This window comes from Gobio gobio (genome assembly GCF_949357685.1).
Source record: "Gobio gobio genome assembly, chromosome: 15".
In the NCBI taxonomy this organism is placed as follows: domain Eukaryota; kingdom Metazoa; phylum Chordata; class Actinopteri; order Cypriniformes; family Gobionidae; genus Gobio; species Gobio gobio.
In genome coordinates, this window is record NC_137108.1 from 30,738,829 (window position 1) to 30,765,818 (window position 26,990).

The following is a 26,990-nucleotide window of genomic DNA, read 5'->3' on the forward strand; positions in this document are numbered from 1 at the left end:
TGCTCCAGTTACATGACATGCAATAAAACTTAATAGTGGCAAAGGTGACACTAAGCATATCTTGTCATGATTATTATCCGTGACAAATTTGATGCTTTTCACCATATCAGGTTGTCGTCACGACATAAAAGTTGTCACTACTAAATGGCATATTGATATAGATGTTTTTAGCATATATTCATTTGAAATTAAACATTTTACTCTTATTTAATGTCTGTTTTTTTCTGCCTATATCTGCTTTATTAATTTTTCACATTTAACCCCACACTACATAGTTTAAAAAATTAAAACCTTTTTTTTTTTTTTTACAAAACTTTCTTGTCAAAATTAAATTCACAATGACCCTAAACACACTGAGGAGCCTCAATACATCACAATCATTAACTTTATATGACCCACTCACCATCATAAAAGGATGTGCTGTCACATCCCTCTGAGATGTTATTTTATGTCTTAAAGTTTGTAGTTAGCAAATGTTCATACGGTCATAACCTGTGTGATAAAGCTGGATAAATAAAGGATGACAGTTCTGGATAAATACGTGAATTGATTAAGACAATCAAATCTGCATTCAACTGTAAAAATAGATCCCATGTTTATTGCATTAAAAATACTGCATATTTCAAAATACACTTAAATATCGTCATATACCTTCTTCAGTGCTTTGATCGAAAAGGCAATCTTCATCTTCCAACCAGCCAGCTTTGTCCCCGCAGCAGCATTTACGGTCACAATTTGCAATCTGAGTTGTCTTGATATCGATATAAGACATTACTTTACAGTAAAGACTTTACAGAGATCATACGTGTGTTTGTGTCAAAGCTGATGTCTGTACTGAGACCAGCTGAAGTTAAACGGAATGTAAGTTTCAGCTCTAAAAACGAAGAGTTCTGAATATCAGTTTTGATGTGAGTGTATTAGAACAATCCTTGATGAGATGTTGTGCGGCAAATTAATTAGGCACCGAAGAGATTCTGTAGGAAAAGATCAGATCATCTATAGGCAGGCAAATCGAGCATGCATACAGCATCTCAGAGAAAGAAATCAGGATTCCTTCCTCAAGGCATCATCTCATCATATTATATTTCCATGCGTTGAACTGAGCATCTGAATCAGAAAAGGAATGTACTGTATATCCACTTTTTTGTCTTCAGAGTTATAACATCCTTTCAGCTTCATTGGAGTCTGTAATCCCTCCGATGGCTCAATGAGCCTCATAATGAGTTTGAAGTTAAAGTTCTGATCCAGATGCAGAGCAACAGAAGTCAGTACAGGTGTTAATGTTCACCCCGCAGAAGCAACTCCTCACTCATGGTCAGTGCAAATAGAATTGTGCAAATCTACATCACATAGTGTCCCACATGGCAAAAATCTTTTTCCTAATCAGTGTTTTTGTCTCGTTTCCCAGTAAAAAGTCTTTTAAAATAAATTGACTTTGAAAATCGTATGAGATAATAAGACTTGTTCACTGTTCGGGTTCTTATTACTCTATTAATTAAATCGAACAAAATTATTTATATTTAAATGCATATCTTATGCAATTTGTATTCTAAAATGTATATTGTTTTATAGAAACTCATATATTGTTTTTGGAAAACAAGACAAAATACTAAGGAGAAAAACAAAATTCCAGAATTGAAGTCCAGAAATTTGCAGCCAGTCCAGTGTTTCCTTCCTGACTATACCGGGTGAGGAGCGTGAGGTTTCCCAGGGTACTGCTGTCTCCGTAAAGGTGGATGAGGAGCAGGTCTGTACATATAAATAAGAATTTTATCAGATTACACTTTTTCCCAATAAACAATATTTTACTCCATTGCCTGTTGCATATGATTCATTTGAATGAAATTGAAAGCAGGAAGGATGAGGGTCCTCTCACCTGGCAGGAGCAGCAGCTGATGCAGGGTTACGCGAGTAAGATGATGAAGATGCAGCAGATCCTGGATGTCCTAGAAGTGGGGGTGGAGGAGGGTGGGGTGAAGGATCCACAGGCAGTGGTTTCTTGGGAACCGGAGGTTTGGGAGGAACAGGGTTCTGAAACAGGATGAGGTGATTCAGAAGAGTCAGTATTGACCTTGTTTTTCGTCTTATAGGTTCAATTTGCTATTAATATAGTTCAAAATAGCACTGCTCTGAGAGAAATAGATGCAAGAGCACATTAGTGTTGTTAATCGAGGGCTACACTTTACACGCCTGTGGTGATACCTGTCGGGTAGAGAGGACAGGGTCAGGAGGGAGGGGCTTGCTTGGTGCAGCCGGTCGTGTTCCTTTGGGCTAGACGTACAGTTGCAGATGCAGCCATGTGACAGAGAAAAGCAGGCACTCGGTGAGACCAACTTATTGAACAATTTTACTCAAATCATTGGGAATCAAACTATTCCACCCTGATTTCCCCTTGATCGCAAGAACAATTTGTCCGAGACCGGACTGAATCACAGGCCATGCACTGCACAACTGATTCCTCTGATTCATCCAAGCAAGAGGCTGCACAAATATTTCTGTTTTCACCTTGCAGAGAGACTGGGAGAGATAAAACATATGCAAAATATGCACAAACTCCGAAATTTAGATGGGGGGAGGGGAGGGGGGCAAAGACCTCTTGTTTTGCCACCATCACCTACTCTTACATAATGCTCAGTAGACAAAGTATTTCTGCATAATGCATCACCAAATATTTGTATACACCAGTTTTTAGTAATAGTGATGTTATTTGACCCCTTTAACTGGTCAAATATTATTTTAGAGGGTGGTAATATATAATGTTATCTCTTTAATATTCAAAGTTTCAATCAAGCTATCATCAGGTGTGAAAAAGTGTTTTAAACACTCACAAATAACTACAAGTCATTGCTTCTAGTGATGGTGGAGTATTATAATTAGTATCGGTGAGATAACTCAAATAATTTTTCCACACCTAGGTTTTATACAACATGTTCATATGACAAATATTAAATTATTTGATTATTTAATTTCCATCTATTTCCCAACGTGTTGGGGTTACAGGTTAATTTAATACAAATTTTGCACTTTTTACATTAATTTTGATTAAATAAAAATAAAAAACAGCACTGTATGTGATATATTATTAATTTGTGGGGGAGGGGGGTTTCTTTATTGTGATATTTGAAAATATTCCAGATGACATGCTCTCCCCCAGTCTGATCTCACAGGGCACTGGGATCTCTAGACACTCGTTTCACTCCAGAGGAAACATCAGCCCATCCACATGCACAAAACACCATCATCCCACTGTTAAACCCAAATGACAAGCACACCTCCGCATGCAAAACCACACAAAGACTCGGACGACGACTAGGAACATGAAGTGAGTTTCTAAAGGTAGACACTTTGGGTCAAGACAAAATAACAGACAGTTAAACATGGCAGCTATTGCAGCAAGTGCTCCCTCTACCTTGCACTGCATCTTGCTCTCTGAGGGGGCGGGGTCAGGAGGGAGGGGTTTGGTGGGAGGAGCGGGCCAATGCCCTGCCAACTGAAGAACCAGAAAGAGCAATAAAACAGTATTGATTTGTATTTCTAACACACCGCTACATCCACCAGATCAGCTCTACACGTCTCCATTCCTCACAAGCTTGGCAAGCATGACGAGATTTACCTGAGCGGGTTTAGAGACAGGATCAGGTGGAAGAGGTTTAGTTGGAGGAGCAGGTCTGTGCTGGACCTAACAAGACAAAAGTGATGTGGAGGGGGCAGTAGAGAGGGAGTGAACTTTTATAGCACATGCACGTTATAATAAGAAAAGTTAGTTCGCTGTTTTAGTCATAACAGTAAGCCAAGAAAAACTGGTATTGTTATGATGGCAGCAGAAGCAATGAACTACAGTTACTGTCAGATATTTTTGCAGTTTGTAATGAAACAAAAATTCATGCAGGGAAGGTTTGAAGGAGGAGCAGTGACCAAAAGCATTTGACCTTAAGTTTTACTGCATCAAGCTCTTTTTTTTTGTGTGGATTGATGAAAGAGTCAAGTAGACCAATTTTGGTACCCAGGTGAAAGAGCAGGACTGTGGCCTAAACACTGTCTCACCCCTCAGTAGGTTTACTTGACCTTTCAATGGTCCTCTTTAACTAGGAATTGTCCTAGTTATTGCTAAAGAAAATTAAAAATCTACCAAAAAAGAACTATTGCATACATACTAGAGCTGGATCGATACCAGAATTTTGGAGTGATATAATACTAGCTTTGTTATTTCAGCATTGATACTATATCTGTACCTGAGGCCACAATTAAACAGGCTTGGGCAACTGAGGAAATGAGACTATGGCTGTAAATATTGATAAATATAGATTTAATAATGAAAAATATTATACTCACTTATTTTCCTAGGTCATTAGTTAAACATTTAAAAATATATATATATTATTATTATTTAAAAAAATTTAACTAATTAAAAAAAAGTGTTTGCTATTATTTCCTTATTTAATGTATAAATACATTACAGAATTTACATTACCATACAAAAGTTGGTGTCAGTAAGATTTTTAAAAGAAATTAATACTTTTATTCAGCAATGACGCATTCAGTCGATTTCACATTTCCATTTCAAAGTCTGTTCTTTTCAACTTTTTATTATTATTAACATCTGTTTTCAACATTGATATTAGCAAGAAATGTCAGCATATTAGAATGATTTCTGAAGTATCATGTGACACTGAAGACTGGCGTAATGGCTACTGAAAATTCAGCTTTGCCATCACAGTAATACACTTTTTAATATATATATTGAAAACAGTATATTATAAATTGCAATAGTATTTCAAAACATAAATTCTACATCACACAGCACAAATCTTTTTGTAGGTACCACTGTATGTTTTTTGGTACCAGTATACATACCATTCAACTATAATACATTTCACTGCACGCGATCACCAGCTACCAGCAGCTTGCTCGACTATTATTCCCTCTCTGGACTCATTTCTCTACTTCTGACTCTCTGTAACCCTACACCAACATTATAGGAGATCAATCCCCAGTAATCGTTTCATCGAATGGGCCAGATGCTCGGGAGCAGCACTGTTTTTCTGTAGAGCAGATTTACTGTACCTTGCTGATAGCCTGGGTGAGAGGGATGTCGCTCTGGTGGGGCCATTGGTACCTGAGCGGTTGCACCTGATCTCCATTTCGAGCATTTGCTAGCTCCATGGCAGGAGTTCTGTGAGGAAAATACAAGATATTCACAATATTACACACATTCACACATTTTGTAGACACCCAAACTCTTGTTATATTTTCCAGCATGACAAAATTAAATATGAGAACAATTGCTGGTCAATTTTACATAAATTTATACCGAAAATAACGGAGTGAAAACCAATGTTACAGAACCACAAAGAAAAATCAGCATCGCACTATACAGTCAAACCAAAAATTATTCAGACACAGATATAATTTTTTTACTAGTGGGTGCAGGACACTATAGTTCATTTATGTAAGTGAGCAAGGACTGAAATTATTCAGACACTTTGACCTGACAATGTTTTGCTTAAGTGTTTTTTTCTTTAGTTGCTTATGCGACCATTTACACCACAGACTGAACAAAATTAAGCATTGCTTGGTAATTGGTTGACCTAAATTGGTACTATCTAATTGTGTACTAAAAGTTATTTGACATTATCAAGATTAATATGTTCTGACACAGTTTAACTCTGAGTTCTTGTCATATTTTATTACCATTTTCTAAACTATAGCGAATAAACTGGGATAAAATGAGAAAATGTTGAAGGTGTCTGAATAAATTTTGGTTTGACTGTAAATCTACTTCACATACACCAGTACTGTTGTGCAATAGGGAACTTGAGAACTGTGTGGGAAAGATAGCTAGCAGGGAGACACTTAATATTTGAGATTAAACAAAACAAATGTTTCTTCTCATCAACACAGACCTCTGGTGTGTTAAAGAAATTTAAGAAACTCTTCAGAGGGACAGTTTTTCTGGAAGTCCCACAACACACAACCAGAGAGGAGCTTGTCAATGACAAGCCAATGTTAAGCCCAATTTTATATTCAGTTTTTCATTGTCATTCAAAGCCCCTGCTGGTGAGAGACAAATGTTCAACTAATGTTTAACTAAGTATAGCTACTGCTACAATATGGCTTTTTTACAGCACAAACTGAAGTTCTACATTCACAGATACCTCCAGTTTTCCTCCAAAGAGTATTCAATATAGGCCACCGAGACCCCACTGCATCATGGGTAAAACACAGTAAAACATTATCACTAATGATTTATCATATGATCTATGACTCTTATGAAGGATCTTCTCTTTTATCTCATTTTAACACCTTGTGTCATTTCTAGCTGGCTATTGTTTTTTATGGCACCAGTGTTTTTTACAGTATGTTTGTTATCTACGTTATGTTGATTTGAGTGGGTTTATCCATTTACAATGGTGGTCTGATCTTTTTTTTTTCCCAAGGGTCAATGACAAATAAAAGTGTCCACAACAAAGAAAACAAAAACTACTTTAGAACACCCAAATTGTTAAAAATGTACTCTTTGTATGCATGTTGATTTCATGTTTTTGAAAAACCTTTATACAAATTTTCAGACACGATCCATGACGTCATTAAAAATAAATCATCCACTTGTTCCTGACGCTGTATCCTTCTGAAGTTTCTACAGAAATGAACAAAGGAGCTGTTTAAACAGGGCGCATAAAAATGAATATTCCATTTGTCCCCTTGTCAGCAGACTCAAACGCGTACATCAGAAAGTGAACATCTGTATACTGTATCCAGACGCAACGCTCACATCTGGTGTAGACAAGTGTCAGTCGTTAAGTGAATGAATGCCAGTGGGCGGGGCCTATGGTGCAATGATGTTAAACTATTTGTCGATGTCTTGCTCTGGAGACAGTCATATGCAAATGTATTTGCCAGTGTGACGTCACAATTTTTTTTGCTTTTGGAGCTTAATTAAATAAATGCTTTGTTTATGAGGAGGACGTTTTAAGCTCTGAAACTTGCAGGATGTTACAAAGACCTTTGATATGTCAAAAGATCAAGGCAAATTTGATTTCTCATGTCATGACCCCTTTAACCCATTTAAAGGTTCTTCATTTATGGGTCACACTCAGGACCTTCCAGTCAAAAATGACCCGGAGGGCGGGATTAAGATAAAAAAGATTTGAGTAAAATCAATGAAATATATTTTTGTTCAATAATATTTTTTCTTTTCTTTTTTGGTGTTTTGAGATAATTTTATGATTTATAATTGATATTTATGCAATAATTATGACCCATTTTTTCCCATTGAATATAATAAAAAAAAAAAAAAAAAAAAAAAAAAAATTATATATATATATATATATATATATATATATATATATATATATATATATATATATATATATATATATATATATATATATATATATATATATATATATATATATATATATATATATATATAATTTTTTTTATTAAAGCTGTATTTCATTTTGTGTCAAGCCAAGGCCTTATGAAAGCAATTTTTTTAATGAGATTGGTGCCATCCGGTGGACACATTGAGCATTTTTATCACGCAATAGCACATTTTTACCACTATAGTGGATCTTGCGTTTTATAAAAAAAAAATTAAAAATCGTAGCTTCATCGGAATGGTCCAAAACTTGGTGACTTTTTTGGTACTTGGTATATGAACACCCAAAAAAATTAGGGACAGGATTTGTAAAGTCTAAGCAGGACCTTCAGGTCAAAAATGACCCCACAGGAAATTAATGAGAAATTAGTTTTTTTGTGCATAGTACAATCTACAAATCAGCCAGGATGCAGAAAAAAGGACTCAACAGTGAAGGGGTGAATCTCTAAAACATCAAGAGTGCAAAACAGACAAAAAAACTCACACACACAAAAACACACGCACACACAAATTAACGCGTGCCATTCCAAAAGCTAATAGTGTTTTTGTGTGTTTTGCACTCTTGATGTTTTAGAGATTCACCCCTTCACTGTTGAGCCCTTTTTTTCTGCATCCTGGATGATTTGAAGATTGTATGCACAAAAAAACTCTGTATTTTCATATTTTTGCCAATTTCCCATTCATTTCCTATGGGGGTCATTTTTGACCCGAAGGTCCTGAGTGTGACCATTTTTTTTATGACCACTTAGACTTTTCAAATCCTGTCCCCAATTTTTTTGGGTATTCATATACCAAGTACCAATAAAGTCACCAAGTTTCGGACCATTCCGATGAAGCTACGATTTTTAACATTTTTTATTTAAAAAAATTCGGAAGAGCCTCAGAGGGTTAACACTTTCCTTACATCTTGCATACAGTTTTTTTGTTTTGTTATTTATTAATTAAAATGTTTCATTGTTAAACAATTATTTATACATAAATGATTATGTCAAACTACAACAAAAGGCCTTCTGTTTAAGAATTTCATTCTTCTATTGATTTTTTTCTTTCTTTATTATGTTGTCAGGCCAGTTGTTTCACCGTTAAATTTCACAGTGAAATTCCCCCATCATTATTCCCCCCAACATATATCAAAATGTATTTTAATTCAGAAATTAAAAATATACTCATCATAGAAGATGTGTATTTAAGTAATTGCATGCATAAATTGCATTTCTTATGTATTATTTAATAATAAATAATAATTATTATTATACAGTATATCATGTTATTGACCCTCAATGAATTAAAGTCTCACAGTAAAGTGAGATAAATTGCATCAATAATGCATGTCATCTCTCTGTCCCTGTGTCTCTCTCAGTCTCACCGGCTCTGTCGGCTCTTGCTGAACGGGGTGTGGCCGAGGTACACAAGGCCTCGTCGACAGCGGGGGAAGCGGAGTGCAACAAACAGCAGTGAGACCGGCAACACAAACAGGAAGATAACCAGAAGAGCCACCCGTCCAGGATCTGAATCTGTATACAGACAAAAATGAGGCTAAACACTAGCACGGCAATGTAATCAATGTAATGATGTGTTACTTACTGAGTTCAAATGTTTAAAGTTATATTTGAATGTGTGTGTGTGTGTGTGTGTGTGTAGTACCTCTGGGCTCTCGAGCAGGGCCGCTGTCTACACTGCCTCCGGTTCCAGAGTATCTGCAGTCAGGAGGATCCCAGCCCTCATCACAGTGACAGTTCTTATTACTGTTACAAACCTACATATACAAAGACAAAATAGAGAAGGAAAAAATGAAACTGCAAGTTTTAGTGACTCATCTCTCTTTGTCTGCTCCTCCCCCCTCCTCACCCCATGGCCATTGCACTTCCTACGGCATTCTTCAACGCCAAACATGGACACATCCCGGCATCTTTGGTCCACACATGCCTGAGAATACAATGTTACAATAAATCAAACATATGATAAATTACATTTTTCATAAATTTCAAATACATTTTTACACAAAAAGCCTTTTTACTAGGACATAAATATATCTATATTATGAAATATTACAATTTAAAATAATTGGTTCTATTTGAATATATTTTGTAAAATGTAATTTATTTCTGTGATGGCAACGGTGATTTTTCAGCAGTCATTAATCAAGTCTTTAGTTTCACTTGATTCTCCAGAGATCCTTCTTTCAGCTTTCTGCTGATTTGATGCTTAAGAAACCATTGTACTGCTTAACATATTTATAGAATTTGTCAGGATTTTTTGAGGAACAGAAAGTTCAAAAGAACAGCATTTAACAATGTAAAAGTCTTTAATGCTACTTTTACATCCCTAATAAAACTTAAAGGGTTAGTTCACCCAAAAATGAAAATTATGTCATTAATTACTTACCCTCATGTCGTTTGACACCCGTAAGAAGCTTCATGATGCCGTGTTTTGAAATCGGTCATCACTATATAAGTCGTTATTTAGGGTTTTTTTGCGCACAAAAACTATTCTCGTCGATTCATAAAATTATTGTAGAACCACTGTAGTGAGATGGACTTTGTAACGACGTCTTTAGTACCTTTTATGGGTCTTGAGAGTGTAAAGAACATTGTGCCAATGGAGGCCTTTCAGAGCCATCAGATTTCAACTAAAATATCTTCATTTGTGTTGCGAAGATGAACGGAGGTCTTACGGGTGTTGAACGACATGAGGGTAAGTAATTAATGACAGAATTTTCATTTTTGGGTGAACTAACACTTCAAGTCAGAAATGTTAAACAAATGACAAAAATATTCAGGCAAATTAATAAACTTTTGTCTAATTTCGCCATTTTGTATTGAAATAGGCCAATGTAATGTAATTTATAATATAATTAACAAACAAGAAATATTAACAAAGGCGTTTTCTTCAGATTAGGCATAAGATTAATAGTAATGAATGTGTCCATATTGTAAATTAATATAATTCCATTTGTAGCATTCAGTAAATAAAAAAGCTCAGCATTTTTGGGTGAACTTACCCTTTAATATATATAAATAGCTAGAGTTAAATACATTTTTCTCATTTTTATAACATTATTTAAAAAAAATATAAACACAATAAATCTGTATTAAATTTATTAAATTAACAATCCTAAAAAGTACACATTTTATGCACACACCTTGTTGGGACCACAGGCTGTCCCCTGGGACACCATGGCAGGGTCAGAAACATCATCACCCAGATTAAAATAGGTCCCCCGGCAGGTAAAGTCACTCTGGTTCAGTATGACCGTTGTGGTCAGAATCTCAGCGTTGGAGCCCAGCAGAGGGCGTTCACTTCCACCCTGACACTGTATCCTACCACAATGCACATCCCTAAGCAAAATAGAGTACACTTTAAAACAAAGATTACAGTGCTATTTTTTAATAAAATGCAATGTAATTCAACAACATTCCTGCAGAGTTTTTGTTGCACATTTTGATGGAAATTATGCTTATAAAAGCGGACTACTTTATACTAAACATTTTATGAAACAATCATGATCATGTTTATGCTTAAAGAAATATCACCTTCCAGGCTACAAGTCCTTACCCTTTCAAACAGGGGATATAGGATCCGTTGGGCATCTGGCCACAGTTTCCGTACTTATTGCCCTGCTTATTCACAGATGAGAAGCAGATAGGTGGAGCGTGGGTGGAGTCTTAGAGGGGCGGAGAGAACAGAGAACGAACCACAATAAATCTAGACACTAGGTGAGAATGATCAGAATCATCATTGTGGAGTGTGTGACACTCACTCTGTCCCCAGAGCATTTGGCACTGCTCGTCCATACTGGCACACACACCGCTGTAGCAGTAGGAGGAACCGTCCTTGCATGACTCTCCATTCTGCAGAAACACATTGGGAGGACAGTAGGGGGAAGTGCCGGTGCAGTACTCTGGCAAATCACACTCTCTCAATGGCTCCCGACACACCGACCCGGCCACACGCAACTATGGGGAAAGAGATGAATGGGATGCAGTGAGAGAGTAGCATTAGCGGCACATGTCTAAGTGAGTATATATTTATAAGGAAACTTACAAACCTTGCAGTTCTCACAGCAGATGCCATCAGAAGAGCACTGGGCCCCAGGAACCAGTTTACATGTGCTGGCATTGCAGCAAGGATCATTACATTCCTGAACAGACACAGACAGGAAGCAGATTACAGAGGTGAAGAGCATATAACCACATTAATTTGTTTAACAATCCTATAAATTATGATTAGGGGTCATTAGAAATCTAATGATTTGATTTGATTCAAATCTTGGGGTCATCATTCTTGATTTTGAATCGAATTATAAAATCAGAACTTCTCAGTTTTACTTCTGCATGATAATGTTCGGTGGGAGTCTCAATATTTTTCTAACCATATTAAATGAATTATCATTTTTTTATGTAAAACTTTCATTTAAAAAAATTATCAATAAACTCACTGTAAAATAAATTCGGCACTGTTCTCTCACTTCTGCCGTTTTTGCACTGAAAATATTATGTTATTATTAACTAAAATTCATAAATAGATTTTTGAAATTTGTAAATTAATAGAAGATAGAACCGTAATTATATAAATCAATCTGATGGTTTAATATTTGTGCTTGTAATGTTTGCTGTCAGCTTAAAGAGATAGTACACCCCAAAAAATGAAGATTCTGTAATTGTTCAATCAAACCAGTATTTTACCAGAAGTAAGTACCATAAGTACCAGACTTTTTTATATTATATTTTATAATATTTTTGTTCCACAGAAGAAACAAAGGCATACAGGTTTGGAAAAACATAAAGGTAAGTAATTTATGACAAAATTTTAATTTTAGGTGAACTATTGAACTATGAACGAAGTTGTCAAATGCACTTTGACGTAAGTCACAGGTAAATGAAGCAGAACCAGGAACCAATAGGCAGGAAGCTGTTTCTTACATCCAACAGGCCGCAGTCACACTCCTCTCCTTTCTCCACGTACAGGTTCCCGCAGCGCGGACCTCCCAGAAGGCTCTCTGGCTGAGGCACATTAAACAGACACATACCGCCACCGTGCAGTAGACTGAGAGAGAGATCCCGTTCACTGCAGCTGCTGAAGAGCTGACCGGGCATAAACCTGCACATGGGACCATTTACTTCGTACTGCATGATTTATCACTAACGATATAATATCATTCACAAACACACATTTTTCACTCACCCAGTAGAGGGCTCCATGATGCAGCCCCCAAGCCGAGGCTCGTTCTGGCACTGGCAGAGCCTGTCGGCCGTATCGTGACTCATTCCCAGGTTGTGACCCAACTCATGTGCCACAGTTGAAGCCACACCTAACACACTCACAAGGTGATCCTACGGTACAGGAAACACAGGTGAATACTAGAACAAGATCTAACGTATTGCATAAAGAGCAAGATTAGATGAACGATTTCTCTCACCACATTCACTCCTCCTGACCGATCCTTTGAGCACATGGAGGACTGAGACGCCATGCCGACTGTCGTCCCATCAAATGGCTCACCCCTAACATATAAGCACATATCGCAATTCTGAATGATTTTGAATTATGTCTATTAATACCCGATTACACTGTGCGGATATTTTTTGGAATCTCAACCTACATGATCAGCTGTGCATTGTCATGCCGTAGTCGTGGTAGTAGCTCCTTGGTCCTCCAATCCAGGAAGCGGTTTAGAGTTTCAGTGGGACTTTTATCCACTTGAATCTTGTCCTGGTCACTCCAGATCTCCAAACCCAGCAGAGCCACACGTACATTCAGCGGCCTGTAGAACTGAGACAAAGGGCCAGGCAGAGATTTAGACATAAGCTAAGACTCATGAGTGCTTTCAGGATATGTATGGTGACTAGCAGTGTTGTTATGATTAACTAAATCTAAAACTATTAAAAATGTTTTGGTTACTATCGTAACCTCGGTTCCCTGAGCATTGAGTCAGTTACCGACGTGTATGGAGGAAACCTTTTTCGAATACTGAAGCCTGGTGAGGTATGGTGCCGCCAGAAGAAAGTCCCCAGAGGCTGGGAACTGGCTAGGCAGACAATATCTCATGCCTGAAGAGCAGGGACACCCAGTTTGTAAAACCTGGCAAAGATGGACGGCGAGGACCAACTGGCTGCCGCACAGATGTCAGCAATGGACACTCCGCTAGACCAAGCCCAAGAGGAGGCCATTCCTCAGGTGGAGTGGGCCCTTACCCATATAGGGAACTGCAAGCCCAAGGAATTGTAGGCCAGCGCTATCGTGTCCACTATCCATCGAGAAAGTCTCTGCTTGGTGAAGGGTCAAGGGTCAAGCCAAACATCACTTGTCTCTTCATCAGACACATATCCTTCAAGAATGATTTTATGTTCAATATTAAAATAAGAATGAATGATAATCAAGTTATAACCATTTCCTACATTTGATAAATCAGTTCTCTATATTCAAGGAGTGATTTTGGATATTGTAGTGTTTTAGTTGCTGTGTGCTTTTGAATCCACATTCTTTAGGTGCTGCTCTGAGTCTGTGTCAAGACGTGCTGACAGGCGAATGTCCTGGGTGTTTGTAATAACACTCCAGGGAGTGAAGAGTGCTCAGCATGTGTTAACTGTATGTCTTACTAAAGTGACCCCTGGGGTCATCTATGTCACAGCTATGGGACTCTTTGGGGACTCAGAGAAATGTACCTCTTTGATATACTTTTCTTTCTTAATAAATAGAATAAATTCACTTCTGTACTCAATGTAGTATCAGCATGTTTTGGAGAAGTGCTTTGTTGATAGTTAGTTAAGATGTTCCCGACCTTGATGGAAACTGCTATTCTGTGGAGCATTGTGTGTGCGTTTCATGATTCTGTGCAGATCCAGTATTGGAGATGGTCCTTTCGGCAGACGATTCTAGACTTGGAGGCGTCTTTTCTATGACCTCCGAGGTCACTAGGGACTAATCTGGGCCTGGGCGACATCAAGTCTACGCATTTTTAGTGATATATGCTCCTATCTGTCTACGTGTGGAAAGTTGCTTACGTTGCATGTTGTTAGAACCAATCAGAATCATTCCACATGGCAGTAATGACGTGTCTAGACCTTGAAAACAGTATAACTCTTCAGAAAATTGTATGTACGTTAGACGGAGGCGGGGAAGACTGTTAGAGGGAGTGCGGCCTACGAACTCCTCCTGAGCTGGCTTCTGCTGATGAAACTGCAAACTATTCTTCAGTAAAATTTTCTTTAATTAATCTGACTCCTGACTCCTGGTCTTCATTTTTCACTACTGGTCCTAGGTCCTAAGCTGTTACCCCAACATTGGTAACTGGCAGCTCCTTTGAGCGGCGTCCATAGCACACAAATAGCTGGCTAGAGCGCTCAATGCACACCCTAAGGGCCAGAACCAGGCAGAGTGAGTGTGGTGCCTGCTCATCCTCAGCGGAAGGAAAATGCCACTGAGGATGAGAGTGTTAAAACTTATGCTCTGATGGGAGTGTTATAACTTATGCTCTGATGGGCGTGGAAAGCACCTTAGGCACATAGCCTCTTCTCGGGCTTAGGACGACTTTACTGTCATTAGGCACAAACTTGAGGTAAGATGCGTCCACTGAAAGTCGAACAGTAAGGTCTGAACATCCGTCTTATCAGGTTCAGATGTCTTATATCGAGGACGGGTCTGAGGCCGCCATCCTTCTTTGGAATGAGGAAGTAGAGGCTGTAAAATCCTGACTCGCTGTGGGCCATGGTAACTTTTTTATTTGATTTACTGTAAGTAAGTGAGTTTGGGCATGCGCATTACTGGTGAAGCGTGCCCAGCATCAGTGGGCGGGCTCCTCAGGAGCTGACCACTCTAAGCCCAGCTCTTTTATGGCCTTTGTGAGGACGCGAATGAGCTCGGAGTCCAGCCAAGGCCTGATTTCATCCGGCTCTTTAGGGTAGAGGGAGGGCAGAGACATCGAATGAGAGGAGCAGGTCTCTTTGAGTGCAGCCTTGGCGTGGTAAGTAAGCAAGTAAGCTACACACTCAGTGTACTTGTCTGACGGAAGCAGGGAAACCCTGCATGAGCCACATTCGTAGCGCAACATTTTGCAACAAACGTCGCTCAAATTTGTTATTTTAAGAAAGAAATTTGCTCTTAAAGAGTCGCCGGATAGCTGCAGGGGAGAAGCGCCAAGTCAGCTGCAGTCGCTGAAGCGGCATTATTGTTCAATGGCAAGCAGAAAGCTTCTTCTCTTCTTCGGAGTAAGCAAGGAGATTATCTTCACGCTTGAAGGAGAAAGATTCTGACAATATGGCATTCAGACTTATATAGGCAGTTAGCCCCGCCTATTTTGGCGGGCTGAAATGCCATTTATCTGTGCAGGTGCACAGACGTGTCCCAATCAGGCTTCCGTATTCAGAGAAAAACTTTTCCCCCTACGCATCAGTAACTGACGCAATGCAAAGTAAACTGTATCGAAAGGGAATTGTTTTCATCAATTGAAATAATATTGAAATAAAATAAAATATAAATATTAGATAAAAACCAAAAATTATAAATGTTGCTTTGGCAACTAACTGAAAAAAACAAACGTTTTAATGTAAGTACTAAAATTACTAAAACTAAATCATTAAATTAAAAGCTAAATAAAGCTAAAGCAACAAATTAAAGGTTAATATAACTAAACAAAAATTAATAAAAATGTCAAAAGCACAATGAAATTACAAAAAAATTTAATTAAAATGAAAACTCAAAATATAAAATGAAAGGCACAATTCAAAATATGAATAAAATCAATAATAGTTAATAATTAATACTAAAATAACACTGTTATATTTGGATTTGAAAAGACCACTATTGGTAAATTTGATATATTTGTGTAAAAACTGAAGATCATGTTCTCCAGCATGATCTAAGAATTGAAGTACTATAATGAAAGCAGGTACATTTGACCGTCTGTACAATGAGCCGCATGATCATTGTCACAAATTTGCTTAATCTATTTGTGATCTAGATGTAGTCTAGAATCTTAAACATTTCTTATTCACTTTATATCAAAACATTTAATTGCAATTAACAATTTTACATTGTTTTTAAAATTCTAAAATGTTTATTTCCAGGTTTAAAATGAAGTGTACTGCTCTAAACGCAGCTTTTAATTTTTTTATTCAGCAATATCACCGTTTTTACTGTATTTTTTATCAAATGAATGTAGTCTTGGTAAGAAAAAGAGACTTAACAAAAATAAGAGACTTAAAAATAAATCAAAAAGTAATGTAGATTACAAAACTTACCCAGTCTACTTGGTTTGCCACATCCAACATGCGGTAAATCATGGTTTTATTATTCTTCTGATAATTCATATACTGTGAGGCAGACAGAAAAAGAACAGATTTAAAACTGAAGTCTTAAATATTCAGATATACGATGTATGGTAAACCAATAAAGAGTTGAGGTGATGTAGTATATTCACCAGTAGAGGGTGTAAGTGTCTTATGACTGTAAATGTGTGTGCGCGTGACAGAGATTCCTCTACTCTCTTACCTCCTTATGATCTGCCACCAGCACCAGCTCAATATATTTGGTCTCTGAGAGAATGTCTCTTTTACTCTGGCACACAACAGCAGAAAAGGATCATGAGAATCAGATAAATATGCATACCTATAAATACACATGCACACAGCATGCTCACCCTGTGTGTGTGTGGGATGATCTGAATGGGAGGAATAGAGGTGTGTGACACTCCACAATCTCTAGACTCAGATGTTTGTGAGTTTGTCGGGTAGATCACATGCAGCCCTCCTTCCATTTCTCCACTCCCTTCCTCATATTTTCCATGCTCTTCTTCCTCAGGATGTAGCTCAAAGCTCAGCGTGGCGTTAATGACTATCACTCCCCTGTGGAGAGAAAAAGAAGTGTCATTACTTACTAACACAGACTGAACATCATGTTCACACAGACATCTGATACAAACATATGGTAAATGCTGTATAGGCTATAAATACATTGTTTGGAAAAGTTTGGGGTGAGTGGCATTTTTATTGAAAGAAAGAAATACTTTTATTCAACAATGATGCATTAAATTGATCAAAAATGACAGTAAAACTTAAAATTGCCACAAAAGATGCAATTTAAAATAAATGCTATTCTTCTGAACTTTCATCATCAAAGGATACTTTTAAAAACGTATCACCGTTTTTACAAAAAAATCGAAGGCAGCACAACCATTTTGAACATTGATAATAATAAGAAATGTTTCTTGAGCAGCACATCTTAGAATCATTTCTGAAGGATCATGTGACACTGAAGGCTGGAGTAATGACTGCTGAAAATTCAGCTGTCGGCACAGGAATATATTACATTTCAAAATGTAATAAAATAGAAAACATTTATTTGAAATTGTAGTAATATTTCCCAATATTACTATTTTACTGAATTTTTTTAATCACATTAATGCAATAAGACAAATATCCATATTTAAAACTTTGAAAACTAAAATAACTAGCTTCCGGCAAACGGCCTACGCAAGTCGACTTTCGGCAAAAGAATAACCCCTGACGCTATATATGACGCAGGAAATGGCTGGGCAACAAACTCAAGCCCCTCTTCTCTTATATCGAAATCCTTCGTCATTTCTCTTTAAAAAGTTCTCATTTTAGACTTCTAATTCATGGCCGGTGTTTTGTTTTGCTCTATCCTCTGCGCTTTCACGTTCGTCAATACGTCAGTGGTTACTCTTTTGCCGTAAATTGATGCGAACAGCCGTCTGTCGGAAGCAAGTTATTTTAGTTTAGTTTTATGATGGATAGACTTTTGTGGACTTCAAAACAGATCAGCCATTCACTGCCATTATAAAGCTTGGAAGCCAGGACATTTTTTTTTACATAACTCTAATTGTATTCGTCTGAAAGAAGAATGTCATATACACCTAGGATGACTTGACGGTGAGTAAATCATGGGGTAGTTTAAATTTTTTGGGTGAAATAACCCTTTAAGAAATACAGACTCCCTTCTCATATTTCCTCCATTGCTTTCACACTCTCTTTCACGGTCCTTCTGATAAACTAACAACCTGACCTCTGAAATATAAGCTGGTCTTATTGTTTACAAATAAATTAAGCCACAGCATTGTTGAAAGTTTAGTAATAACCATAATTCAGTAGAATCTCTCAAAGGAAGTGGTCAGTGAGTTATATAACTACAAGAAACAACACATTTGTAGATTTGACAAATGTAAAGCAAATATTACCGTAACCCAGAGCAGGAGCTGAGAGCCACGCGGGACTGAGGGAAACCTTGCACAGAACCGTGATAGTAGCAATGTGTCTGACAAAGGAACAGATCAAATGTTGCTTCAATAAGAGTAACATTGCAAAAGGCGCTTGTGTATGAAGGGCTCTACTCACCACTAGGCTCTCCTTCATGGATATCCCAGTTCCATTTGGCAGATAGTAGAACACATTAGGCGGCTTTGGCAAAAGATCTCTGCAAACAAATGTTCATGTATGATTATTTTATCTTCATTAGCCGCTGATTAGACTCACAGGAAATGACTTACTGGTTTTTTTCCAGGTCCAGGATATACAAGCTGCTTCCCACTTGTAACCCACACTGCAATCTGTCAGGGTGACCATTCTGGAGAGAATGAGAGAGAGAGAGAGAGAGAGAGAGAGAGAGAGAGAGAGAGAGAGAGAGAGAGAGAGAGAGAGAGAGAGAGAGAGAGAGAGAGAGAGAGAGAGAGAGAGAGAGAGAGAGAGAGAGAGAGAGAGAGAGAGAGAGAGAGAGAGAGAGAGAGAGAGAGAGAGAGAGAGAGAGAGAGATTTCATGTTATAAAGATATTATCTGAATAGTGTATTTGTTATATATATATATATATATATATATATATATAATATATATATATATATATAACAAAATGATCAGCATATTTATGAGCCCTACTGATGTCAATCAAATGCCTTTATTTAGATCAGTACAGATGAGATCATGTTTTCTTTATGAAGGAAAATACATTTTATGTTAAACCTGCAAAGCATAGGTATATTTCTTAATTTCTATAAATGTTTTTGGCCCCTAAATCCGTACGGCATTAAAAGCTAATAAAAAAACATCACACTCAATAATGTAATTATAGTATTTATTATAAATATTATTAAAATAAAAAATAACAGTGAGTACTGTTGGAGGAAAAATGGACATACAAGCAGCACATTCTGCTATGAAAGTTATTTATCTAAAATGATATAATCTGTTTTATAGGTTTAACAATGTAAAGTATGTACCCTGGAACCTATACACACAGTGGTTTGGAATCACTGCATCAGCACATGACCAGAAGAAAAGAGAGTTCTCTAAGAGGATAAAATAGCTTCATTTTAAAGGGTGAGCTGGGCTATAAACAGACTTCCCCTCCTCCAGACTTTTTCTGTGCCTTTCTCTCATCTCACTTCCTACTCTAAGCACCTTTTCCTGCCATTCTATCACATCCCCTTGGCTCGCACACACATTCAGCAGCCTGAAGAAAAAGTGAAACCCCACTCAGCTTCCCGTTATACCGCTGCTGCTGTTTCCTGCTTTTCTCCAATGTGCTAATGGGAAAAGCTCACTTTATTGACCCCTCATCTCAGCAAATTAAAGCAGGTCTATCTGACCTCTCTCTGAACCAGCCATTCAGAACAGGTCTAACTGGCCTCTCTCTTTCCCGGCCAGTCAAAGCAAGACGGACATCTCTCATTGCAAACTCATTTAAAAAAAGGAAAGGTTACATCTGTTATCTCTATTTTTCTGGAAGTTAGTCTTAACACATTTTAGTAGCCCAATTAGGGTGATTAAAAATACTCATTTTGTGATACTCGCAATATTCCTTTGAACGACCCGAATATTGATTGAAAACAATATTTTATTCTATGGTATTCCTGCATGGTATTTGCCAGCAGCCATATCACCCTGTAGCCCAAGACTGGTTGCCCACTGAAGCTTAGCAGGGCTGACTGACAAGCACCGTCCTTCAGATGAGATGTTAAACTGAGGTCCTGACTCTCTGTGGTCATTAAAAAAATCCCATGTAAAAGAGTAGGGGTGTAACCCCGGTGTCTCCTGGTCAAATTCCCTCCATTCTTGCCAATCATGGCCTCCTAATATCCATTGAATTGGCTCTATCACCCTCTCTCCTCTCCACCAATAGCTGGTGTGTGGTGAGCGCATTGCCGCCGCTGTACTGTGGCTGCCGTCGCATCATCCAAGTGGATGCTGCACACTGGTGGTGGTTGAGGAGAGACCCTTGACAGGGGTGTACAGTAGTTCATATGAAAGCGCTATATAAAATGCTTCATTCATTCATTCATTCATTTACCGGCAGTGCATTATTTTTTCCTAAAGAATGGCAGGAAATGCACACGTTGTCCTTGGACTGCATGCAGTTTATTAGCAAATAATAATGAACTGGTTCTTTTTAGTGAATCAGAAGCATGTAGAACAACCATGTAGTCTAATTTAAGAAAGAAATTGCAAATGTTTGAGCTGCCCTTTTTAATGAATCATTAAAAAAAACTCACAAACTTATCTGTTAAAAAATAGCAATTGAACTCTGTCTGTTGTTAATTTTTTGTATCTATGTTTATGCAATGTACCAAGTTAGAGGGCTCCATGTAATAAATATAGTAATAGCTGAGTATTTCTTTCATGTGTAAACTAAATATGCACACATTATAGGCTAAAATACTCAAATGAATCCGAATCAAAATGGTACTTGAATCAAGAGCTTGTGATGTTCTAACATTATTTGATGTTACAGGAGTGTTCGACTTGAAGCGGCACATGCACAGACCGATCGCGGTGTATGACATCAAAAGCATCAAAAGCTCTCGTGGTACTTTGATGTCATACACCAATGCATAACAAGCCAAAATGTGAAACCCCTTCCAGCTCCCTTAGATCTCATCCAACCTCTTGCAAAAACTTTAAATACCCTTTAAAGATAGGGGCCAATTCAGCTTGATTGGGACACTTTTTGCCATTGAGCTTTACCCCAACTGTGGAGTTTGGTTCATCAAAAGGTCTTGAGACGGACATCCTAAGAGCATCACTCTCTTTCCCACATCTGCAGTCGTTTACCAAGCTGCACAACACACCCATACATACACTTTCTTCCAGGATCGAACCTCTGGGCTGTTCACAAAAACTGAAGCCCACATTCAAGCATCAGATACTGTTCCAGCATTGTTCAGGTTTCCTCCATAACCATAGGCGTCTATTTGTGGGTTATATGTTTATTACTATCAGATGGTTCTGGTGAGCGCCTTCACTATGAACTCCTGGGAACAGACTGCAGTTCACTGGGAATGGGTGGATCGCTCGACTCTGAACAACCATAGGCAAGTCAAATTAGTGTCTGAGGCAAAGATGAAAAAGCGTGTGTGTGTGTGTGTGTGTGTGCAGGGTCGCCGCCCGGACCCACAAAATGCGCAGGCATTTAGATTTTTCGGGGAATGGGGGGTAGGGGGGTTGGACGTTTTCCCCCAGGTACAATTATTTATGAAAAGATATATGCATTGCAACGTACATTATGAATAGCCTATACCTTTATAATTCATTATACATAAAGGCTTCGAGTAAAGTGTTACCGAATATTTGACTCAGAAGTAACATTTCTGTTATTATTATTTACTCTCCTTTATGTCATTCCAATCTAATGTGACCTAATGTGAATATTCTTTACTAACACAAATGAGATATTTAGACTGTACTAGACACTTTTCCATACATTTACAATGAATGAGAAGTGAGGCTTCAAAAAAAAAAGACATGGAAGCATCATACAAATATAAATGTGTTCCATATGGCCTGTGAATTATATTATGTATATTAAGTCTTTTGAAGTCATTGTGTGAGGAAGATGAAAATCTTTTTATTGAAAATCCTGTTATCTGCCCGATAGCTTTTTCTGGCGTGTTCAAGAGAAAAGACTAATTTGTGAACAAATTATTCTTTTGAGTCAAATATTTTAATAAAACCGAACTGAATGATCTCTTCACAGATTTTTTCGATACTGTTATGGTGCTTTTATGTCTTTTTTGAAGCTTGAAACCATCCATCCTCATGGGAACTAATTGCATGAAATGTGCCTTTTGTGTTCTCCAAAAGAAGCGAAGTCATAGTAAATCATGACAGAATTTTCGTATTTTTTGGTGAACTATGCCTTTAATCACTCCTCCCCAGAATACTCATATCTGCTTCTCTCTTTCCCCTCTTTCTCTCTCTGCCTCAGCCGATCTGTTCTCCTGATTCCTCTTTCTCCCTCTATTCTGTTATTGCCTTCTGCTCTGGCCTCTCTTTTTCTCCCTTTCTTTATAAGCGTCTCTTTCTGTCTGAGGTAATGTCCCTGAGCACATGCAGTATGCAGCGCGATGACCTCAGCAGCAGATGAATGCTGGGTGGGGTACTTTTACTGAGGCTAGTTGAGGGTGAAGAAAAAAAGTGCGTAAGGGAAGGGGAGAATGGGTGGAGGATGATGATTGTGCCAGATCTCACAGTTTGCCTGTGCCTTAACTGCTCATATGGGTATTATTATCATTATTAATATTAATTTCTAGAGATTTCTAGAATTTCCAAATGTAATTGTTTAATCCTTTATTTTTGCACAGCTCCACTGACAAAATGTTTAATGTGAATCTTCAATTACTACATTATTAGTTATTGGTTCATGGAGTCGCACACGATTAAAACTGATACAACTGATTCATATATGAACACTTATAAGTGTTGGCGATTCGCTAAAAAGAGCCGGCTCATAAGAGTCAGAATTCACTGGTCATGCTGTATATTTTTGACTTTCTGAAATGTACCGTCTCAGAGTTATTCGCACAGGAATTGGACTTTGAACACTCATCACACCAGTATGTTTTTGACTCACTTAAAGAAATGGCTGAAAGAAAGGGCTCATAAAAGTAATTTGCTTCACAGGTAGCACTGTATATTTCACACGACAAAGTAGTGCAGAGAACACTTTCAGAGACATCATTTCACTTTCAATAATTTCGTATCAGTACATTTTTTTATTGAACCTTAAATCATATTTAATTGTGCGTAAATGTAAATAAAGCTGTGTGGCATATGACTACACATTTTAAACCGTGTTAAAACAGGAGTAGAACGTATTAGAGATGTTATGGCACTCAAAAATATCACTCAGTATAAGTTGTTAGTTTGAAACAAACACTCTCTAATTGCTGTGCTACTATAAATGAGTAGGTAGTGGGTGGTGGATGGTTTGAGGACACTGATTATAATCAACAGACTGTATTCATAAAAATGCACACACACCCAAGCCATCACCCGCCTTTCCTCTCAATGGCAAAACATGCTAAAAACAGACCATCGTTGCCTCGGTTTCTGTGATTCAGCCAGGCACAGAGGGGCTGCTTTACTGTGATGACAAAATAAATGAATCAGCTTGTAACCCAGGGATCATTTTTTAAATCGCAGTTGAGAGAAATGACAAAGTGAATAACACAAATTATGAGAGAGCGAATGAGTAATTAAAGGTTAGGAGAGGGAGTTGGGTTTGGTGTCTGTATCTGTCCTGTCCTGGAGGGAGAATGTAGGTGTGTTGACATATTCAGTTGGAAACTTCCTGACATAAAGTATGATCTGAGAGGAGAGGAACTAGAGGCAACATTATGGGGACGGACATTTCCTGTGCAGCTGAGAGCAACTGAAGTCATGTCCTGCTGAATTCCCCCCACTCCCCAGTCCACACACACACACACACTTTTTTTTATTACCAGTTCCAGTAACAAGGAATGTTATCCATACAGGCATGAATTATAGTATGATGTTAGTCAATTTGACATGCTATTTTAGTGTGGTTAATAATATCTGTTATTAGACGGTGCAAAAACCCACCTGTAAAACATCACTCAGGCTTCTCCTAACTCCATCCACCACAGCAAATGGTCTTGTCTTCACTAGAGGCTTCAGCTCTCTTTTATGACTTGTAACTGTAGAAATAGATAAACTTTAGTTCATAAACTTCCTATTTTGCCATGAAACGTCATGGACACCGCAAAAAGTGTCCATTTTCCTGGTTTATTTAAATTGCTTTTCACATCCTGAAAAATAATTCAGATACACAATCTCAAATGAATCTCTGCATAGAGCAGTCAATGCACATCCATCGCAAAAATAAATGTTTTATTGTTCATCTGTTGGAAAAATTTTGTTCTGAAAGTGATTCCAACCACATTGTTTGTGTGTCGCTATATATATATATATATAGATGTTACTCACAATTTCAAAAGCTTGTTTCCCCCTGCAAAACCTTTGTAGAATTGATTTCATATTGTTTACTGTAAATGAGTCAAAATGACAAAAGGTTTAATTTGTTCAACTGAGAAGAGTATGTTTTTTGTCAATGCAACCCAAATACTTGGGTAATCACTGGTTTGGCTAACAGTGCCAAAAATCTCCCTGCATGTCAAAAAAAGGCAAAACAGGGACAGAAAGTTCTGTTTCTTTTTTTCTTCAGAACAGTAAGATTCGCATTCCATCTGTCTTTCAGTGGTGTAACAATCCTCTATTATTTTATGGGATTCATTATTAATCTTTTCCAAAGAATTAAAGTTGTGTTGATGAGATTTTTATGGTGTTTTTTAAGTAATAATGCTTGCCCATCAGAACGGTTTTCTTCAGATGCACACTCATATACAGATTTCCTAAAAGTAACACTGCGAGTGAGTAAAAGAGTGCACTGTGTTGTGAGGGCAGCTGTTGTTTAGTCTCTGACTGACAGCTGTGCTGGAACATGTACAGCACTGGTTTGCATGGCCTCTAAACTGCATCAGAAGCATACGGTCAATCTGCCTCAAAAAATTACAAGCCAAAAATGAGACAACATAGTTCTATGATTCTCAACAAATTGTTTAAATCATTTGGAAATAAGTCTGAATTGGAAATCCTGAAGGGAATGGGCAAGTATTTTGGATGTGATGTGAATAGCTTTTATAGAGCGAGCTTCCTCTCCAGCAGCCCAGATTGACGTTTGCAATCATTTTCAAGAATCAATAGGCCTACATTAGCAGTTTACAAACAGTGAGGTGGGTAAATGTCAGTCTCCTAAGCAGGCTCTTAAAGAACAGAGCCTGTGACTTATCTAGACTAACTAAAATAGCTGAGCTGTCCGATGTGTTTCTCTAAGCAGACTGTGATGGGTCAAACACTATAGAGCATGTCACTGACAACACCACATTCATGCTATGAATCCCCAGAAATGTAATGCAAGTAACGTGTAAAAGTGTCTATAATAAATTCATAAATGTAGGCTACATTTTTCTTCCTTCATGTGAGGATATTACAAATTGCAGGCTGCATATTTATAGACGCTCTGTACTTTTAACAATATTGAATTGTGTGAAGAACATCTAATAGCCTAATTTTTAAGGTCCTTTTTGTTTAGATAGCCAATGTTTGATCAATTATAAAATTAAGCATAAATACCAAAAAACATCAAATTCTTTCAAATTTGCAACACCATTTGAAATAGGGATTTTGTCCTATAGGCTACTTCATATGTAAATGACTAGACTGATTGTAATGACACTGTCTGCTGTGCAAACATAAAATAGAGCGTAATTTGTGCATCACAAAAAGCTCTAAATGTACAACTTTTAACTGCGCAAAAAAGAACGCAATTCTTGATGCAACACATTTCTTCAAAGCAATAGGAAAGCGGAGTATTCCATACCATTGTGAGAGGAGTGAGTTACCCGCGCGTCCTGCTGCAGTGTGAAACTGCTGTCATCCCCGTTTAGGGTCAGAGTGAGGGACCCCTTGAACATCACAAGCGGGGTGCCTTCAAACAGAAGAAGTGTGACGACAGTTCGCCAAAAACATCTAAACAACTGATGATGATGCTTCATGGTGCAGCGACGCACTGATTGTTCTCTTCTTTGAATTCAAGTGGAGTAGTGGATCTGCAGAGTTCATAACAACAGCACGCTAATCACGTTAAGACGGCCAGAAGCCAGAGGATCCGTCACACGTGAACGCGCACCTGGCCATTCACCTGCTGGACGCCGAGCTGCAGTCCGTTCTCAAAGCGTGTTCCCGGCCCAGTGTGGGTTCTGTCAGGGGCAACCGACATCCTGCTGAAAACATCAGTCCTGTCCTGGCAATAATAATGGCTTCTCTATTTCGCTCGTTTCGTTTTGAGATCAGCGGAATCGCCTGTAACCTGGAAGAATAAGCTTTATGAGACAGATCGCATAGTGCGCAGTCCGCCCGCTCGCCCGTGTTAAACTGAGGCAGTATAATCGCATTTCTCAGTGTGACCAACCAGATAGGATTTCCTCTTTCGAGTTAACTCTTTGCTGTCCGGCCGGGTTCACATCATTGGCATGGAGATTATCTACGCATAGGTTCTTCAACAGCTGGTAAAACGAAAGATCCTACTAAAGGGCGTAGCCACTATTATTAAACCACAGCGATTAAAGCAGGGGTGGGAGAGGTAATAAAGTTAGTCAAAGCAGTATTGAGATGGACAAAAAAAAAAGAGTAAGACTTTTTTTTTTTAAATAACCGCGAAAGGATCCACCGAACCAGGACCAGCAGACCAAAGAACAGTTTTTTCCCCAGAGCTGTCTCTTTACTGAACTCAAACCCCCGTTGA

General features: G+C 38.0%; 1 protein-coding gene across 13 annotated transcripts; it reads right to left on the bottom strand.

Annotated features, from left to right (window-relative positions):
• Positions 1-567: 567 nt before the first annotated feature.
• On the bottom strand, positions 568-26,682 carry adam15 (ADAM metallopeptidase domain 15). Of its 13 annotated transcripts, XM_079837075.1 has the most exons (26): positions 26,067-26,632; positions 24,230-24,324; positions 18,885-18,961; positions 18,733-18,811; positions 18,576-18,652; positions 17,019-17,223; positions 16,871-16,936; positions 16,621-16,692; positions 12,984-13,153; positions 12,801-12,885; positions 12,566-12,714; positions 12,304-12,481; positions 11,430-11,522; positions 11,142-11,337; positions 10,937-11,045; positions 10,524-10,719; positions 9,230-9,307; positions 9,026-9,137; positions 8,748-8,895; positions 6,156-6,203; positions 5,065-5,173; positions 3,614-3,679; positions 3,410-3,490; positions 2,203-2,271; positions 1,877-2,031; positions 570-1,749 (listed from the first exon to the last, which is right to left on the bottom strand). In XM_079837075.1, exons 1-26 carry the CDS (start codon positions 26,239-26,241, stop codon positions 1,680-1,682), a joined length of 2,958 nt encoding a protein of 985 aa, XP_079693201.1. In that variant the 5' UTR covers positions 26,242-26,632; the 3' UTR covers positions 570-1,679. The 13 variants fall into 13 exon arrangements, with proteins under 13 accessions (XP_079693202.1, XP_079693207.1, XP_079693210.1 ...); XM_079837082.1 differs by lacking the exon at positions 6,156-6,203 and having other exon boundaries at positions 26,067-26,650; XM_079837080.1 differs by lacking the exon at positions 3,410-3,490.
• Positions 26,683-26,990: the final 308 nt, after the last annotated feature.